The following is a 15453-nucleotide window of genomic DNA, read 5'->3' on the forward strand; positions in this document are numbered from 1 at the left end:
TTTGTATTAATAAATGACCTTTGAAAGTTTTGGAGGTTTGGATAAAAAAAAAGACTTGGTTTTTTTATGGACAGACGGAGTGAATGCGATTTTGGTTTTCAGGTTTTGGTGTTCCTTAAAAATACTTCACTGTAGGTAGGCATTTCTATCCATTATTTGAGGCAGGGCCTAACTTGCCACGATCTGTCAGCTTGCCTGCCTGCTGACACTGTAGTGTTTCCAGCATTAGAGGACAGAAACTTACCTCCTGGCTGGTATGTGAATGCTTCACGTACGTATTCGACCGTACCCACTGCAGTGTAGCTCAAAGCATGCTTTTTTTGGCCTACGTGCCTTGTTTCAATTTGCCCAAGTACAAAAATACGAAACGTGGCTTAAAGTCCTGTACCACTAGTCCCATTATAGAAGTAACACCTAAAGAGATTTGGTCATAAACTTGAAAGCGTGTCTCGGTAGAAGAATTTCCAATATTGAGAATCTGCCAAAACCACAAATTAATTTTAGAGAACAATTAAAAAAATATATGGAGAAGGAAACGAGCCTTTGTTTCTACAGTGGACTTAACAATCAATGGAGCATATACAATAGATCTTGCATTATGAAATACAAAATTAGAGCAATAATGTGTTATGTGCTGTGACATTACACTGTGCTAAATAACCGGTGTTTTCTGGTAATTACCCCCTTTTCACATCCCCCACATCTATTAAAATGCTGCTAGTTCACTGTCCTAGTGACCTGTGTTTCAAAATTTCAGACAGTCTAATGGCTTTTCATAAATCATAACTAGACCAGTGAGTGACCTAGACAATTTTATGAAGATAACTGTTGTTTCAAAACAATTTAATTCAGGAATACAAAATAAAAAATAATAGAAAAATCCAATGTGCTTTATCTTCTAAAGCTATGGTTATGGTGACTTTTAGGGGAATGCAAGTTGAAAAATGTTTTATGTCAGCAGTTTAGCCATAAGGACTGAATTGGATCATGAGTTGATTCATAATTAGAATAAGAAGAAACAGGTTTTTTAAGAAGAAGGTACTGCACAGTTCTGAGGTCTTATCTCTTGGCTACTTTTAGTGAAAACATGAAATAGCATCCCCAAGAAATCTAAGGCAACTTTGTTAGTCCTCTCCTTCAGCTGGTGCTACTGTTGACGTGGTTTGGATCTGCTGCTGTTTTACACTATTGCAGGGAGTTGCCATGTGCCTGGTTCTCCACACTTCTCTCCTGCAGGCATTTATTTCATCCTTTTGGCACATACAGAGCTTTGCAGTGAAATACCCAAGATGCAAGTGGCCATTACTACAGATGAATGTTAGTTTTACATGTCAAAACCAGCATTTCTGATCTAGAGATACGTTGTTACTGAATCTCAGAAACTTCCCATGATTGCCAGGGTCATGGTTCTGTCCAAAAGAACCAGGCCCTTCATTTGTAATAAACAGGTGTTAAGAAGCCTAGAAATACAGATTCATCTTGCTCCCTGCTGTAGTAATACACAGGGGGACAGTGTTGTATGATTGGGAGGAGGGTCTGGGACAACCAAATGGGGGAAAAAGATTAATGGCTTTGATATTTGACAAAAATAAATCTTACTTCTGGCTGCCAAGTACAGCATTCTGTATGCTCTAGCCCTAAAGCTTTAAACTGTTCAGTGTACAGATGATCCAGTTGAACAAACTTAATGGACAAATGGATAGCTCATCTTTTCATCTCTCTGGCTTGATTTTTCTCCCAGATGCTGTCAGACCATTTGTCTCTTGTTGGATTTTTTGCTCAAGGTCTGTCGTCTGTTATAATGTTTGGCATAATACAGATGTGGAAATGTGGAGGGGAGTGCTCTAAGAAGGGAAGGGAAGCACAGCAGCTGTATACAAAAACTGGGCAGCATGCCTTTCAGGTGTCTCTGAAGTGGGTGAGAAGTTGAAACTGAGATTTTGTGTGCGGTACTGGAAGAGCACATATTTCAGTTATAGATTTTTTTCTTCAAAATTAAGGAACAGTTCAATGAGAAAACTCTTTGGTTGAGTAGCCATCAAGTTTGGTTAGTCAGGAGTTTTGCAGCATCAACCTTGCAGTGGATGGCCAAACTAAGGAATTAGTTGCCTTTTTCATGACTTGTCCCTTTCCTAAACAAGGCAGTGTACAGTCATAAAATACATGATTTGTCTGGAGGTAGAGAGGGCTGTGCAAAACACTTGCTGCAGACATTGTCATTTCAAGTATGGGGACAAACTGTGGTTTACAGGACTTCTCATAATTTCACATTGACAATTCTTCAGTTCGTGCTTTTGCTGAAGCTTCATACACACATTTGCTTGCACCACCATGATACTGGGAGCTCACTCCCAGTTCGTGGTTCTGCTCCTTGCCTGGATGGCAGGGATTCATATCAGGCTTGCAGTCTGCAAGGAAGCATTGCAGTCTCTAGCGTTGTGGAGGCCAGACATTACCTTCAAGGTAACACGCAATCCAACTGCCAATGCAAGTTTTAAAAGATTCTGTTTGCCTTCGTAACATTAGTCTTCTCATAAATCTGAATTGCAAACTGGCCGAACGAGAACTGATGTGTTTATCTTCTTTGACAAAGGTGTGGTTTGCTCTTTGCTTTTTTTTTTTTTTGAAGTGTTTTGCATCATCTTAAGTTGTGCGTGCTGACATTTAAAGATAAGGCAATGATAGGCAGCATATTCTTTTCCCTAAATGGAGGCAAATGAATGGCTCTGGCCTTACAAAGAAAGAATTGGATGCTTGCTTCTTCCTCTGTTGGTTTTAAGGGAAGTGGATAATTTGAAGCATTTTGCTAGTTATTGCAAATGAGGCATGTGAGTTGCCTGCCTCAGCTATACCCCTCACACTGTGCTGTAGATGGTCAGATCCGTTCTGCATGTGGTTGGCTGTGTAATTGCTCTGTTTGGCTCGCTGCCCGACTCTTTGCATTACAAAAAAAGTGTCTTCTACCTGTGGTATTTCCTCTTTCCCTAAAACGCGACAGTGCAGAGCATATATATTCAATGACTTTATGCCAATGCGATGTGATAGAAGCATGAATGCCGATTTTCCCATTATTTTTTTTTTTCCCCCAAAGGCAGCAGTTATAATAGAAGTTTGTGGAAGGAACAGAGAAATAATAACCTTTCTTGGTGGTGGTATAGGAAGTTTAGAAAACTGAAATCTGCTTGGGTGGCAGAGAATGTTGTGGTACGTTTCAGTTGATCCTTTAGTTGCATTGTTGCTAGTCATGGGATGAACAGCTTGGCTTAAATCTGTCCTCATCAGCAGGTCGTTCACACAGACCTAGCGCAGAGCTAAGCCTGCTGTTTAATTCAGGTAGGCCGACATGCCAGTGATTCACATGCAGTGCAGCTCACTCTCTCTTAAACTTTCTGGTTCAGCTACAGGTTCCAAGCGATGGCAGCAGGGCCAGGACTTCTTTAGTTTCCTTAAAAGAGAGTGGCAGTATCATTCATCAAGTTACTCACTTGCTCTCCATGAGCTGTAGTAAAGAGGGGATCCAACATGCACCTGACCTGAGGCACCGTGCTGGGGCAGGCAACTTCCCCTAGAGCCAAACCCAGTACTGCTTTGGGAATCAGTCCTTGAAGATACTGTAATTTATATATCTTAAGGCTCTAACGTACAGCTGTGACGAGAATTTCCTATACTGCCTGTACAAAAGTCCTTGAATCTCCCCAGGCTTTTACATAGAGTTTATACCATTTGGGCAGCGTGCCAAGCTGCTATGAAGTGTATGTATGCATGACTTCTCCTGTATTTGACTGAAGATCAAATTAAGGTTTTAGTTGATTTTTCTCTTAAGTAGACACTCATCTGACTGATTTATTTTAAACCAAAGCACTAGAGTCTGTATAGAAGCCATTTTGCTTAAGGTCAGCGACCACAGGTTTGTGTTAAAGTCCTGTTTCAGCTTGCTGCCAGGCCTTTGATGAAGCTGGAACCGCGTACGGTGCTTGCTCCAGTCCTACTAACAGTAGGAAAATGACTCTCCCTATTCAGGCCTGTCTGCCTGGAGTTGGGAATGCTAATTTCAAACTCAAAAGTACAAGTTACTAACTTCTGTTTTGCCTTTTAATCAGCTGTAAATACGGGGAGACAAACCTAGGCAGTCTTCTTAGCTGATCTGTGTTAATACGCAGAAAATTACACAGCATTTCTCTGTTTTGTTAATACTCTGCACTTTCTGCCTGAAACTATTCTGTATCTTGCATATTTAAATATCTTGGGCATATGCATATTAGCAGTATGTTTCAGATTGGCATTCTCTATCACGCGGTCCGTGTCAGGCTAGAATTACTTCTCTGCTGCATATGTCAGTGTAACATGTTGAATGGTTTTCAGGATATTAAGACTTTCAAATTTAGCTAAGTGGTTTATATATCAAAAAGTGAATGACTGACAAGTATGCTACGAAATGGGATCAAATTAGGTGAAGTAGCAAATCTTATTTATTTATTTATTTATATCGGAGCACTTCATTGTCTCTCGCAACATTCATTCTTCTGTGTCATGACAAACTGTCACACTTGTGCTTTCAATATAGGTTCCTGCCTTAACTAGATTCAATTAATTCTCAGCGTAAGAAACATTGAATTCAGTGTTTTTTGCAAAGATCTTTTCATGTGTCCTTGGAAGCGATGCTCACTTCATGGATAAATTATATTTGTCTTTGTATAATTGTGTTGCTGTGCAGAGTATTCGCTATCTTTAGTAACTGTAAAAAAGAAGAAGGTGAAATTAGTGTTGAACTTGACCCAATTACTTTTTTCTTTTGACATCTTCAGTAACCACTTCTGCAGCTTGTGAGAAATTGGAGAGAGACAGGAATGAACTGCAAGTTGCTTATGAAGGGTTTTTGCAGAAGTTAAACCAGCAACATCACAATGATTTAGCTGAGCTGGAGGAGAGGCTTAAACAGTTTTACACTGCAGAATGTGAGAAACTCCAAAGTATTTGCATTGAAGAAGCTGAAAAATACAAAGTGCAACTCCAGGAGCAGGTTTGTAACATTCACAGTAGAAATGCTCTCTAGCGGTTGTTTTCTGCTACAAATAAGCCTTCAGAGGATCCTGGCTTTTGCTAATAACGGAGTTATTTTATCTAATGTGAAACTCCAATTCGTTGCAACTATAAAAATACTACTACAGTAAGCTGTCCAGAACGTAAGGATATGTTTAAATGTGGTGAAAATACCTTGTGTTCTGCAAATTTCAATAACTTCTAGAGTTCCACTGGATATTTGTGGCAGCTTGAGTGTTAAGATTTACAGAAACATACCTGGCTTGTGATCTTGCTTTGCAACAACTCCATGTGTGTGACATGCGTATATCATCCTGTTGGTAGTGCCAAACTGTAAGGCATAGTTCTCATCTATTAAGTGTGGTATGTGGCTCAGCTTCTCCTGTGCCATCTGTTAAGTGCTACCCAGACCATTTAAAATGTACTCAACATACTGTGCAAAGCCATTGGAACAATGCTTTAAACAAGGGTTAAGTTGACGCACGTAAAGGGGGGGAAGACCCACCATGTTGTCATGTTGCAGGTGGACAACTTAAATATCACACATGAAAACTTCAAGCTGGAACTCGAAAACAGCCACTCTGAAAAAGTAGAGGAGCTGAAAAAGGAGTTTGAATCCTCATTTTCAGGCAAGTATTTCTGTATTCAAGTACATAGGCAATAGCACTGGTAGTCACAAACATAGTCGAAGCTTTTTCATCAGTATGTCCACTTCATTGTTCTTGGCAGTCGGCTGTCTTGAAAAATGTTGGCTGAACTCCTTCTTTTAGAACTGAACAAGTCTCGTTTTACATACAGAAGTAACCGTGATCCCATTGTAGTTGAATGAAAATTTAAGAGCGGAGATGACTCTTCCTTTTGGTATAAGATGTCTGAATTGCAGTCTGCCCTCAAAATCTCATTCATGAGTAATTGCTCCCACCCCTCTAGTTCTATAAGGAGCATTTCAAAATTGAAATTGAGGATAAACAGCGTTGTGTCCTTTCCAGACTGACGTGGGAATGTTGAGAAATAGTCTGTGCTGCTTACAGGATACTGGGGAAAAGATGTTTTTTTTAGGAAAGGGGTGGTGAGTGTGCTCAGTTTAAAATCAATTGGATGCAATGCCATTTCATTGATGATGATTTCTATCCTCCCTCCAACTCCACTTGATAGCCAAGTTTCCAGTGATACTTTTGTGTCATCAAAACTGGTGATGCTTCCACTGCAATCAATGAGCAAACTCCTCTGCATGACATCTCCAAAGTAGGAAAGAAAATGTTTTTCTAGAAGCTTGTGGAAGACAAAGTTTCAGTTTTTTGCTGTGTTTCCCTTCATAAACTCAGCTTTTATCAGACGTGGTTCATGCTCAGTTCATCCATTTGTTGCATGTAGGTGAATGCTTTCAAAATTGACAGTCAACTAATGAAACAGATTTGTGAAGCGACAGTCAACAAATCTGAAGCAGCAATAAATCTGATACTTTGCACATGCTTTGGATCAGTTGATGATAAATGTTCTTTCGGTGTTGTCACTGACTCTGCATATGTCTACTGGCTGGCTTTTCTTGCTGATGCTTTTCAAAAGGAATTCATGTCTTACACAGTATTAAAAATCTGCAAAAATAACTTGTTTCAGAGCTCAAGAGTGCCCATGAATCTGAAAGGAAGTTGCTTGAAGATTCCTTCAAAGAGAAGCAGGAACTGCTAGAGGTCTGTTAAGGGTTGGGGTCATTGCAAAAGTCTAAAACTTACAACTCAGTCTGGAGATACGTACCGAATTCTGGGCCTAACTATACCCTATCTTTTCATTTCAGAAAAAAATCAATGAATTAAAATGTGAAAACGACACTCTGAGTGAAAAGTTGAAATTAGAAGAGCAAAAGCAAATAGCCAAAGAAAAAGCCAATCTTGTAAGTCTTGATCTTCAAAATTAATGCACATGAGCAGATCTTGTAAGCCTGGGTTTATTTTATTGCATAATGTGAAAGGTTTGCAGTCAAGCCTGGTAGGGCTTCCATACTTCATATTTTATGTAAATGGCTTGCCTGCCAGAACTTTTTCTCAGGAACTACAATGTTGCGTATTAACGTTACCATTACAAATCTGTACAGCTTGTTGAGTATGTAAGTCAGTGGTGTAAGTAATAGCCTAAGTTAAATTGAAGACCTATGTGTATGCAAAAGTTGGACCATAGCTTTCTTCTGGACAGCTGATAAATGTTCAAACAGTGCTATGACAGTAGGGGCTTACATCACTACTGCAAAACTCACTTCTTGTACTTGAGTCTTTAATGCATTTGTTCAAGACACTGATTCATATTTATTGCTGATTTATCCTTCAGATCCAGCTTTTACTTGTCCTGCCTTTCCTCCCAAGGCTGCTGTTACCTGTGATGCTCCTGGGTTAGAAATGTGCTGAGAGAGGTTTCTCATACACTGGGGGGGAGAAGGTAGAAACAAATACGCTCGTCTTTCTGGTAACCTGGAAATAACTGGAATACCAGCAGCATTGCTTATCCCACAAAGAGAAAGCCCATGCTTAAAAACTCACTTAGGATGCTTCTAGAAGAAGTTGTCCTAGTTTTCACTGGATTTTATATATCTATTTTTTTTTTTAATCCCTCTCTTACTGCTTATTCTAGTGGCAGGACAGAGCTGCTGCAAGAATCTGCAGCCACAATATGTTGCTGTGGTTGGGAGAGACGATACCAAAGGGAACATGTACAGTGCACCTGTGAGTCTGAACTGTGTTCCACAGGCCTGCTCAGATGTCGCTTAAACAAGATGCAATAGTCAGGTGCCTTTAGCTTAAGACAGATCATATGCTTGAGGTGTCTCTATGCAAAAATACAGATTGGACCCAGAGTACTTCTGTACTGAACACACATTCTGCACTGTCAGAGTTCCCATTAGCCCTTTGAAAACACAGGTGTATTTCCAACTCTCCGGTATTATTTTAGTGTCACTTTACATTCCCAGCTTTTTTGCTAAAATTGTCACGTAGACCTTTCAGTCTTTTTATCTGGCTCTGTGTTCTACTAGGAGTAGCTAATGTGGTGGCTCAGATTTAACTTTAAAAAGACGTTTTAAGACCATTGGGGAAGAGGAGGGAAAGAAAAAAACCCAAACTTTTGAACATACTGTGAACTGCATTTTACAGCTTCTCCGGATCGCTTTTCTTGCTAGCTCCTTGATTCCTTCTAAAGCCACAAAAGGGAGGAACCAAGTTCAAATTGTCTCCCTCCTCTTCTGAGGTAGCCCAGCACAGCCCAACCTCACATGGACTTTTGTTCAAAAGTAGCAATTAAACGAATCGCCAATACCACGGTCCTTAAGAACAGGCAGGAGAATGAACTGTGTAGGTGATGAGGCCCTTGTTACCTGCGGAACGTGTCGGCTCTGTCCTTGTGGGCCTGCACCCCACGCAACCGCAGGCGTTGCCCCAGACCTGAGCCCGAGGTTTCTGATGCAGCAGCGAAGCTGTTACTCAGCATGGCACACCAGTATTCTTACCCAATTATGCTACAAGTTTTGTTTTTAAAGATAAAATTAGTTGCACAACACAATCATTGTTTTCTGTTTATGTTCCACTTGGACTGTGTGGAAATGGACTGAGACTTGCTTTGTTTCTCCTTATTTTTGCCTTTGAAATGTAGAGGATGTTTTACTCTGCAGTCTTTGAATGGTTCTTTACTCTGGAAAGGTGGTCCTTGAGCAAAACAGATTGGACCCTGTCCCGTCTCCTTCCTGCTCTGCTCTCCCCTCCACCTCCTGGAAAACAACCAAAAAAAGGAAAAATAAAAAAGAAAGTCCTACCTTGCTGTATTGTAGATAAGTCACGGATGTACAGCGGTGCAGGATTTTTATATGCAAGTGCATTGCTAGGCTTTAAGAAGAATGCAAACCTGACAATTTTCAGTGTCTGCATTTGAAGCAGTTACCTTCAAACTCAAAACAGAGAAAATCTGCTACAGTGAAGTGCATAGCTTTAACTTCATGGTCCTTTTTGAACTATTCCAGCACCTGAAAACTCTTCAAATGTTGACTCCAGTTACTTCTTGGGATGGGTTATGAGTAATACAAAATAAATTTTGGAACTCCTAGCCTTAAAGGGAGCCTCTGGGCACTCCCACAAAACAAGTTTTGCTGTGACAGCTTGAGTGTTCTCCTTTGACTCACAAGGGTTTTTCACGATCGTGCATAAAGTGTTTGCTGAAGATCTTCTAAGGCAAACTGCAACTGTCCACCTACACTGAAGGACAAACACATCACAGGAGACAGTGGTACCAAATCCATTTTTTATTTATTTTATTCTAAACTGTTCAGCTTGATTTCACTTAAGAGTAAGTACCTGTTGTTACCACGTTTGTTTTCTTGCTCTTTCTAAACAGCAGAGACACACTTACATTGTTCTGAAATTCAGGGTACTAACCAAACTGTATGGAAATCTTTCAGAAAAACCCCCAGATTATGTATCTGGAACAGGAGCTGGAAAGTTTGAAAGCAGTGCTGGAGATCAAGAATGAGAAACTTCATCAGCAGGACATAAAGCTAATGAAGATGGAAAAACTGGTGAGTTTTCCTTTTGGGTCTGGCAGGTTCAGACCGTGTCTCTGAGTTATGTTCCGATAATGAACTTGGGCTGGTCACTTACCTGTGGAGATTGATTTTTTTTGTTTAAAAGGAAACATGAAGTGATGATGGGATATGATCACGCTGCAGGTCCAGTTGTATCTGTGTTGGGCTGTAATGTATAGAAGGGGAAGGAATCGCCAGATGCTGTAAACGACCTTTTAGCCTCTTAAGACAACTACTGGTTTGCATAAACTATTGCTAAATTACTACAGGATTATCTGGGAGCCTCTGCCACATTTCCTTTCCTCTTCCTTCTCTTCTTCCCCATCCCCCAATGAAACAAATCCTTACCTGCTACATTTTGCTTGAGTGTTACGAAGATAGACTGCAGTCAGCAAAACATTAATGTGGAAATTATGCTAATTAAGAAGGGATCAAATATGAACTGGAATAAATGTTTTTGTCTACAGTTGATTAGCTAAAGTCAGTAATTTTAGCCTTTATGTTTAAACTACTTGTTTAGCTGTGTGGATTTGTTACTGATCTCTGCATAATTCCACACAAAAAGGCAATTTGGGGGGCAGAACTCGTAATTACATAGCATGCTCCCATTTGTGGCAGGCCAGGGTCTTTATCCTGGGTGGGGACTTTGAACACTGTTGTAATACTTGCTTAAGCAAGATTTTAACGAGGAAGTATAGAAAGAGGTTTCGATACATCCATGCCAGTTGTTCAGTAATTTACAGTATCATGTTGCCCTGGTCTACAATTACTAGTCAATAACTGGTAAAAAAACTGTCATCTTTTCTGATGGACATTGGCCACAGTGTAGAAGCCCTTGGACCATCCAACCGTTTCATCACTGATTTTTCTTAACTTTTGATAACATCCTGCAGCAATGAAGCGGAGGAGAGCAACAGGGAGAGCTGCTTACACAGGGGAGCTTTTGAGTTTGTTACATTGGCATGTTATTTCTAGACAGTCTTCTGTTTGCAACAGCTGCTAAAACTGCTGCCCGTCACTGGCAGAAGTTAGTGTAACGTGCTGGTTAATTAGTAGATCCCTTATCCAGCTCTTCTTTGTTGGCATCTAATCCGCACAAGTGGCAAAATGCCAGTGTTACACAAAGATAAGGTAAAGAAGCAGGATCTGTTTGACTACTAACCTACGGTAGCAGGTCAGTCTGGCGTGACTCTAGGTTTGCACTTTGTCTAACAAGGTCTGTAAACTCCAGATTATGAATGTCTCTGATAGCCCAGTCAGTATCTTGATGAGGGCATGGTATGGGATTTATTTTAAACTGTGACCTTTTTTCTAAGCTGGAGAACAACACAATCTTAATGGATAAATTAAAGAAGGTTCAGCAAGAAAACGAAGAACTAAAAGCTCGGATGGACAAACACATGGAGCTTTCAAGGTGAAAAATATCTGTGAACTTCTAGATGTTGGGAACCAGGGGGAGGTGTCCCTGTGACAAGAAAGAAAATTCTGTGTAAATGTTAGTGACTGGAATGCTGTAGTACTCTGTAAAAGAACACATCTTTTTCTGTTCTGCCCTACTTGCGTCTCTACAAGTGTGCATTCCCATGCAGAAGAACAAGCAGGGACAGACTGTAAGGGGGTAAAGGCTCCCTATGTTCTTCAGTGTTCCAACTTGGAAATGTCACCTGACAGTAGATGGGCTCTAGAGTATTACTGGCTTGTGAGCTAAACCTGGTTTTACTTTCAACCACTTCAGCTGAGTGATTTGTTGCCGATTTAGATAAGTGAAATGACCAGTGTGTTTTGTTTAGCAATAATAGTAGTATTTAAAATTAGTAAAATGGGTCTGAGGTTCTTCTAACTTCAACTGTTGCGTAAGTGGATGGGCAAACTCTTACAGTTTGAAGGAAAGTGCAGAAATACAGCTGCTGTGTAGAGCTGAGCCTGCAACAAGGCCCAGAGGCTCCAGCGGGGCCATTTAAAAGCGCCTGTGTTAAAAGCGAGACTTGTCCTACTTACCAGATGCTTTTTCTGGCCTTTAGGGGTGTTTCTTATTGGGACTTTCTCCTGCTTTCTGCAAGCTATGAGTTTAAATCCAGCAAGGATGAGAACATACCAAGTCTTCCTTTCGAGGAAGTAATTTAGTTGTAAGCCAAGCAGGGGTTTATGCAATTTCAAACCTTTCTTTAACAATTAAGTTCAATACTGTACCCTCAAACTTGGGTTACATGTTCTGACGCAAATTTTACGTTTGCAGGCAACTTTCCACGGAGCAAGCTGTTTTACAGGAGTCACTAGAGAAAGAATCTAAAGTAAACAAACGCCTGTCAATGGAAAATGAAGAACTTCTGTGGAAGTTGCACAATGGTGACCTATGCAGCCCAAGAAAACTGTCTCCCAGTTCTCCATCTGTGCCTCCTCAGTCACCACGAAATTCTGGTAACTTCTCTAGTCCTACAGCATCACTGAGATGACATCTCTTGAGAGAAAGAGGGGATTGCATTTCATTTGCGATCTGCAGAACTGATTTAAACTATAATCACAGGAGCAAGAGCTGTATTAGCAGAGTATGACAACTAAACATAACTGGAAACTATTTGGTGCAAAAGTGGAGATAGGAGACTGAGAATATGGGGGGGAAGGCATTCATGTTGCTCCTCCCCAAAAGACTTGTTTATGACCTCTATGGACATTGTTGCACAAAGCACTTACAGAGCAAGGAAAGACTTGTTCATTGCCTTTTCACCTAACTATAAGAAAAAGCTCAGGGGCTTAGAGATAAAGATCACAACCTTTAAAATACGTTCCTCATCACAGACACTTTTTTTAAGGCTGTGTGTATGCGTGTGTGCGTGTGCTGTGGATGGAATGGATGTAACACACTGTGCGTGTGTCTAATGCTGCCTTCTTTGCTGTGTACGTAATAAAGGATAAAAGCTGAAGACTATACATTGACATGTACTTCCTTAATAATGGTGTCAGTATGCATGCTTTTAGCAAAGAGTACCCTCACCCAGGAATGAAGAGAAACAGCCACCAGCACTGTAGGTGAGTTTCCTTCATCTTTCTGGCTTCAGTAACAAAACGGCATGGAAAGCTTTGTCAACTGACTTATTAGTGTCTTGGCCAACCCGAGTATGCAATTTTGAATTAATTTTAAAAACAAACTGAAATGCAGCCATATTTTGCATGGATTCTTGGTTTAATACCCAGGCACAACTGCCATTTAAGAGGAGACATTTTTTTGCAGGATACAGTGGATTTTGGCTTTCAAGTCAACAGGGTCATAGTCAGAACCACAGTAGCCCTCCAGGTCAGAAGTTATTAGCTGAGTTGCAGGTTTAGAAACCCAGACATATCATCTTACCTGCTGAAAAGGAATCGCTCACTTCCCCAAAACAGCATGTCCATTGCAGAGGCTGTCTGCTGAGGGTAAACTAGATGTAGATTTGAAAGCCAAAGAGAAAAATGCAATAATTGTCATTAGGTGCATTCTTAACTCTGTTCTCAAGAAGAATCGTAACTAACTTGTGAATTCCAATGTATCTGGTGACACACTGCCTTTTTGAACATTAGCATTTGTATTAACGTTCTTCAAGGCTGGTTAAATTCACCCGAGGAAGAAGGGAAAGGTGGCAGCTGTGTATCTATCTTACTAGTTCTGCCACACCTTCCCTCTTAGACTGCAGGATATCAGTGTTTTGCCAGTTCACTTGGCTAAAGATCCTGTACAACAGAGTAGTATCCTGTAGAGTAGCGGGGGGGAGAACTGCCGTAGCTGATGGAACTGGAGGCTCAGGGTGTCAGTGTTTCTGGCAATGTCATATGCTGAGCTTCAGCTTCAACGAGGTAATTGCGTAGCCTTGCTACGCCCTTGGTCAGACCTGTTTAAGGTGTCTACTTGGTACCTTCAACTTCAAATTAGTATCACACAACACCATCTACGCTTACAAGACCGTTGTTACGCTATGGTTTAGCTAATGCTGTTAGCTAGCTACAATGGTAACTGTTACTGCAAGTTGTACCTGCTGAGTTGCCTTGTGTTTTCCAGTAGCTTGGGGGCAGGAATCAGGGGGATGGGAAGTGTTTAGGGAATTCAACTGGAGAACCACTTCAAATCATTTTACCCAAGAATTGAAAAATCTTGGCTAGTAATGAGGAACACAGACATATAACCAAGACTGTTAACAGTGCTCATACAGTAAGTAAACTTGTAATGTACTTAAACTTGTGACTATTTCATCATTAAATTTACTTAATTTTCCATAATGTACAAGTTAAGGGTGTAATTTCTATGGAACATTATGCTCTCTTTTAATCCTCTTAAGGGCACTGCACATACCACTTGTTAGTGGTGTCAGTACTTAAAAATGTTTTCTAGGGGCTTCAAATTTAACTATGGAGATCCTCTGTGGGCTACAGCTTGGCTTAAAGTTTATCTTGGAACATTGTTTTCTATGGTCAAAGAGATTTGATCACATGTATTTGAGCTGAATGCTTAAAATAAATTTTTTGTACCGATTGAAGGGGTTTTCTCTTGCTTGTATTAGTCAAATGATATTTAATCTAAGGCAGAACATTCCTCCAAATACTAAAGAACTCTTAGTACCTGCTCAGCACAGCAGAAGAGCACTAGTGAAGCTTCACCGCACAGATGATTAATGTTCAGCTAACCCTTAGGACATTTTAACTCTACCCTTGTTACTCTGATGTAGGTAGAAGTTACACAGAGCTTGCTTGTGATTATTAGCGATTTGATTTGAGTTGGCTGTTAAAAGAAAAGAGAATGTAGGTAACATTACAGAATTAACAATAATAAAATACTTAGGTACAGTTGGCTTAACCCGATGTGATTATGCCCAGTAAAGGCGTTCTGCAGGACTCATCTTATTAAAGCACTCACCTTATTTGGGAAATTTCATGTGTGAGAAAAGCCACATAGAGTTTAGCGATCTAACAAGTCACGTCATAAGAACAGTTGTCTAGCCCCTCCTGAGAACTTTATTGCAATGTTAGTGCCTCAAATAAAACATGTAAGAGTGCATAAAAGAGTCTGGAGATCAAATATAGCATACCCCTTTATACACTGAGAAGGGAAAAGCTTTTCCAGGCTACTAGAACAGAAAACTAAGTATGGTATAGTAAATAATACGGAGACTGTTAATTTGTCGATAGTTCCTCTCCACAATACAGGAGACTCCTCACCTCTCAACTTCTTGCAAGTAGAATCCTGAATGTTCTTAACGAAGAAATCAAGAATCCTTGTATATGGAAATCAGACTACATTAATGCTGTTCAGTATTTGTCCTGTTGGTCCGAAATAATGAAATAATCCTGTTCATCCATAAGCACTGTTTCAATATTTTTCTGTTTGAGTATTAACTTAAGTACCTTTAACTGTATATTTAACTTCAATCCCATGTTTTAGCGAAGGTTTTGTTTAATCCATAACTTCATGTAAAGTTTCCTTCAGGAAAATTTAGAAACCTACTCACCATAAATATATGCCAAAGGTCTAGTGCTAGTCAAGCAATTAAATTATTTGCTTCATATACTCAACTTTAACTAGTAGTTCCAACCCTAATGGTAAGTTTCAATGGAAGTTACAGCGACATTTGTATCTGTACCAAATAGTTTGTTGCTGTTGAAACTGTTCATAACATGGTTCACCTCCCTTCAATACTTCTCTCGAAACTATTTGTAGCAGTTGCACTGTATTTGCTGTAAAATTTCAGGTGAATCATTTCCTTAAGCTAACTGAAGACTAAGTTTCTCATTACAAACACCAAAGACACTTGCATGTAAACTGGTAGCATGCAATCCATGCAGGAAATTCCTTCTAGACAGCAAGTAACCACTGATCTTTAAAACTGTAG

At 40.1% G+C, this 15453-nt stretch overlaps 1 protein-coding gene across 8 annotated transcripts in view; it reads left to right on the plus strand.

Moving 5' to 3' along the window:
* Positions 1 to 14103, plus strand: part of MTUS1 (microtubule associated scaffold protein 1) — a 130658-nt gene extending 116555 nt beyond the window's left edge. For 7 of the 8 annotated variants that reach the window (XM_037382110.1, XM_037382100.1, XM_037382084.1 and 4 more), the window contains 7 exons: positions 4806 to 5020; positions 5564 to 5669; positions 6658 to 6731; positions 6836 to 6931; positions 9476 to 9592; positions 10915 to 11012; positions 11835 to 14103. In XM_037382110.1, coding sequence (XP_037238007.1) covers positions 4806 to 5020; positions 5564 to 5669; positions 6658 to 6731; positions 6836 to 6931; positions 9476 to 9592; positions 10915 to 11012; positions 11835 to 12051 — 923 coding nt within the window. In that variant the 3' untranslated portion in view covers positions 12052 to 14103. Of the gene's footprint in view, positions 1 to 4805; positions 5021 to 5563; positions 5670 to 6657; positions 6732 to 6835; positions 6932 to 9202; positions 9593 to 10914; positions 11013 to 11834 lie in introns of those variants that run through there. The other variant, XM_037382128.1, reaches the window with a different exon arrangement.
* Positions 14104 to 15453: the final 1350 nt, after the last annotated feature.

Source organism: Falco rusticolus, chromosome 1, assembly GCF_015220075.1.
Source record: "Falco rusticolus isolate bFalRus1 chromosome 1, bFalRus1.pri, whole genome shotgun sequence".
NCBI classification, from domain to species: domain Eukaryota; kingdom Metazoa; phylum Chordata; class Aves; order Falconiformes; family Falconidae; genus Falco; species Falco rusticolus.